At 41.5% G+C, this 5,000-nt stretch overlaps 1 protein-coding gene across 1 annotated transcript in view; it reads left to right on the forward strand.

The window, feature by feature from the left end:
• fstl5 (follistatin-like 5) overlaps positions 1-5,000 on the forward strand; it is a gene marked incomplete at its 5' end in the record, with an annotated part of 92,012 nt that overhangs the window by 59,023 nt on the left and 27,989 nt on the right. Inside the window, 2 exons of the mRNA XM_030785307.1 lie at positions 724-735; positions 4,036-4,156. Of these exons, the coding sequence (XP_030641167.1) occupies positions 724-735; positions 4,036-4,156 (133 nt within the window). The remainder of the gene's footprint in view (positions 1-723; positions 736-4,035; positions 4,157-5,000) is intronic.

Below are 5,000 nucleotides of genomic sequence, written 5' to 3' on the forward strand. Positions count from 1 at the left end.
CGGGGGAAAAAATGAGGGTTGCTGATTGTTGCATCACTGCATGCAGCCTCTTACACATTTAGACTTTTTTTTCTGTGGAGGACAGGGGACTAAGGAACATGAAAATGACTTGCATACTAAGAGTGGGCACACTGGAGAATGAGAAGGGGGAGGGGGGGGGTGCTTCCTCTCTTTGTATCCAAAGTATCCAAAAACTTCAACATGTCTGAACAAACAAAGTAAAGTCAGGAAAACTTGTTTCTTTTTTTTTTATGTGAACTTAATTCGACCGAGACGACAGACTGGAGGCTCTTGTGATCCCTGAACAACTCATATATTACTCTTAATGTGGAAAAAGAAGAATTATGTACTAATTAATCAAAACTGTGAAACAACATCTGGAAGGTTAATGTAATAAGTGGAAGTCTTAAAGTGAATATTAACCAAATTGTTTTGCCAGTCAGTGCTACCTTGAATGCTGAAATATCATGACATTTGTTTTCACAATGTAATATTTTATCTATTACACTTTTATCTGATTTTTTCCCAGTTTTTGCCTTAAGATGTAACTCAAGCGCATAATTCATCACAAAGGCCTTAAACTGAATTCAGATCTTTTGGGAATTGATTCCACTGTGTGCTGTGTGATGTATATTTCGACTGTGTCTGCTTGCCATTCTGATATGATTGTTTTGCTGTGTGCAACTGATCTGATGCTGTTTGAAATTCATTTCCTTTTCACAGATGCCCTCTCAGGTAGGTCAATGCCCCTGAGGTCTGTGCACCTGTCAGCCTCCATACTGATAAGCCCCTGAAGCTAATCAGCCCTGGCACGGCACTAAGGCACTGCCATTCACACACAGAGTCAGAGGTCACTGGTTAGGGCCTGGGCTCCATGCACCAGGTCTCACACTGAAGGTTAGGCTAGATGACTTTGCCTGCCGTTCCGTAAGCGTGTCTGTTCTCTGGGGCTATGCAGGACGCAGTCATGCAGGATGCGGCTGCTGCCACTTGGACGGACGCTCGGTCATGGAGAGCGAGAGAGAGAGAGAGAGAGAGAGAGAGAGGGAATTGGGATGGGGGGTCGGGTGGTGGGGACAGAGGGATGAAGGAAAATGAGAGGGGGAGTGTAAATGGGCCTCAAGAGAAACTGACTTCTATTAATACTCATTTGCCTTGTCCTCCTCTCCTCTGTTCTTTCCCCTTCTCTTCCTCTCACACTCCCTTACTATAGTATGTGTTCTTGTTAAGGAAAGGAGAGGAGAAGAGAGAGAGAAAAGAGGAGAGGAGAGGGAAAGGAGAGTAGAAGGGAAAATGGAGCTTGGGGGAAGAGAGAGAGAGAAGGACAGGGAGAGAGAGGGGGAGTGAGAGAGAGAGAGGAGAGAGAGAGGTCAGTAGCCACCGGTTAGTCCCGTTCCAGCCTGTGAGATTCATATCTTCTCCATTCATTTTTCATTTAGAGAGGTGACAAAGTGCACTCTAAGCCATGGGCCAAAATATGCCATCACTTCTCAAGGCTCTTTTAGGGCCACACTCTCATGGCCTTCAACACTATATTACTGTATACAAACACCCAGGACCTGCATCTGCTTTATAGGACTCAGCACCTTCCCAAAGTTTTGCCTTCCATTATACATGACACTGTATGCACACAAAACCTGTCTCTCTTCTGTATTCTAGCATATGTGTAATATGGGTGAGCTATGGATGTGCTATGGGTGTCCCTCCACTGTTACTATTAAAAGAGGTGTCATAGGTGTCAAATGCAGTGTATTAGGATTGGTAAAGAGCTATGTTGGGAAACATTGGTACGATGGCTAACCATGTCAGTATTACGGTGTTAACATAAATACAGCTGTAGGCTATTTCAAAAAATACAGTCTGTTTATAAATACAGTGTATACCAATTACTACACGTATAGCACTCTTTGCAACCCTCATAAATGAGTACAGTCTCCCATAGCTGTGTTTTTGTCCTGTGACGGGACACTCCTGTTAGAGAGGTAGTTACTAACACAGTCCATCAGAAAATTGAATTTAAAAAAGTCCAGACGGACAAAACAGACCAGGTGGATAAAACTGGACATCAAATTTATCTCTATCGAATGTGATTTTTCACTGCAGTGCATTGAATTTGAGGAACCAAAGCAGAGCATTTGGATGATGATACATGTGAGATAAGAACTGCTGGAATGTGACAAGCTACTCTGTCTGAATGTGGACTTCACAAGCCACCAGACTGTTATAATCATAAAAACATATGAGGCAGATTATCTTTGTTTTCTTTTACCTCAGTGAAAATACATGACACCAACAACCAGCTTTTATTAAATAAAAACAGCCTTAATTACGTTCTCACCAAATTCTTAATTGTGATTAATCCTGATTAACATTATCATTTTTTGCAGTTAACAAGATTAGTCACTACCAGTGGAAAAAAAAAAATTCTGGACAGATACACAGAGTGAGGAAGCGATGAGAGAGAAACAAAGCAAAAGAGAGAGAGAGAGAGAAAAATGCTTGTCCATCATTCCATGTTTAGTGTGTGCTTGTGGTATAAGTGAGTAGAGACGGGTGAATGTGACCATTTATTCACAAGTCGTTTGTTGCCTGTTGAGTCAGACTAGGGTGTAAATGCAGTAGAGCCAGCACAGGGTACACACTGTTCTTCATCCTCACAAAGTGTGTCATTGTCAGTGTCCATTCTGTCTCTCTAATTCTCTCTCTCTCTCAATCCCTCTCTCTCTTTCTCTGTCTCTCCCCCTCCCTCTCTCCCTCTCTCTCTCTCTCTCTCTCTCTCTCTCTCTCTCTCCCCTCCCATTTCAGTTGAAAGCTCTGAAGAAATACTCTACATCCTGTGAACAGAATTACAATCCCTGAGCCAGATTAGCCGAGAAAAAAAAAACAACAAAAAAAAAAACCCCGAACGAGTGAAAAGAATCATTCAAAAAGATTTTCAATCTTGCTGTCACCCCAGTTTTCCCAGGCTAATGCAGCTTAATCAAATTGAAATTAATAGATCTAATCAGAATGCGAAAAGAATGGAAAAATGCTCCATGGAGAAATGCCAAAACGCTTTGAAAAAAAAAGAAAAGAGTTGTGTGTATGTGCCTTAATGACTGCCAAGCCTGGTTATTTCAGGTCTGTTGCACTTTGCACATTGTGTATGAATACATTAGCTTCAAGGCTTCCGTCAGTATTTTAGTTGATTTATTTTTGCACTGTAACTTTGTATTTTCCTCTTTCTATCTGACACAGCACTTTCTTCTTCTTTTCTTTTTTTTTCTCATTCTTTCTTTCACAGAGGCATATCGCAAAACCTCAACATTTTTCTCCAGTTTTGGTTTTTTAACCGCACGAATCGATTCGACTCTAGTTTGTCTTCAGAGTCTCTGGTGCTTTTTGTTTTGAAGAGGATTCATCAAACCTTTTCTTTTGTGCTTTTGCAGATTCAGTCTTCTCGTCTCTCACTGAAGAATGAGCATGCTTTTATAACATGATTAGATGGAAGATATGGATTAGACATATAGAACGGATCCAAAATATTGTCAATTATCTATTAAAAGACTGAGTTTTCAGGGGACAGTAGCATGTGAAGAAGACCATATTTCATCTAAAATTTCTCCTGTGTTTAGTGTCCTAATTGCTTTTGTTCGTTGATGTCATCTGTAGGTTTAATGAGGACTGGCTTAATGATAGCCTAGAGCACAGACTGGTGCAGATTTCTGTTTCAATATGTTTCTATTGATTAGTCTCTTTTCACTGGTTTCTCTGGCTCTTTGTTGCCACTGAAAGTTTCAGCACTACATCCATTCATCTCATCTGCACCCAAGCATGGCTCGTAATTTGGCTTCCATACTTTGATTTGCAGATGAGTGATCTGTGTTTTACATTTGTCCTGATTGTGTTGGAGTGTATTATGACCTCTGAGCATCAACACAATGGCATTGTGTGATGTGATGGTTTTTGTGTGTGTTTGTGCGTGTGTGTGTGTGTGTGTGTGTGTGTGTGTAGGAGAGTGTTTGTGACAGTGTCATTTGTGTTTGTGTCTGGCAGGATTTTGGTGATGATGGATCTCTGTACATTACCAAGGTGACTACCACTCACATGGGAAACTACAGCTGCCATGCTGACGGATACGAGCAGCTCTCTCAGACACACACCCTGCAGGTCAATGGTATGTGATCCACCCCTGAATTATCTTTTTCTCTCTGTCTCTCTCTCTCTCTCTCTCTCAGTCACACACCCTGCAGGTCAATGGTATGTGATCCACCCCTGAATTCTCTTTTTCTCTCTGTCTGTCTCTCTCTCTCTCTCTCGCTCTCTCTCTCTCAGTCACACACCCTGCAGGTCAATGGTATGTGATCCACCCCTGAATTCTCTTTTTCTCTCTGTCTGTCTGTCTGTCTCTCTCTCTCTCTCTCTCTCTCTCTCACACACACACACACACACACATGCATGTACTCTCATGCATACACATTATCCAGGTGAACATTATCTAATGAACTCATCATCTAATTTTCTCCACCTTTACTTTAGGCACACGCACACACATGCACACACACACACACACCCACACACACACACACACACACACACACACACACACACATTCAACACACCATATCACACCACACAAACTAATTAGTTATCTGTTGAATTTAAGCATGCTGGCGCTGTCTCCTGTCAGTGCAGGTTAGACAGAGGGTCTGAGATAGTTTATTAGCACAGAGACTAATTCAGTCTGGCAGCGTCTTTGCCAGGCTACACCTGATGTCAAATTAAACATCTTTCCCAACAGTACTAGAAAAAAAGGATGGAAAAAAAGCACCGCTAATTAAGTTAATCTCTCAATCTCATAATGTTGTCTGAGTGAGAAAAAGTGTTTCAGTCACATTTACTAAACCTGGCAAAGTAAAAAAAAAATTCAGCCCATGTAAAAACTGCCTAGAAGACAGAAATAAATATTCTTGGAGGTGTTTTTTCCAGTGAAACCTGTCATTTAGGTGACATGTGACCAT

Source organism: Chanos chanos, chromosome 1, assembly GCF_902362185.1.
Source record: "Chanos chanos chromosome 1, fChaCha1.1, whole genome shotgun sequence".
Taxonomy (NCBI): Eukaryota; Metazoa; Chordata; class Actinopteri; order Gonorynchiformes; family Chanidae; genus Chanos; species Chanos chanos.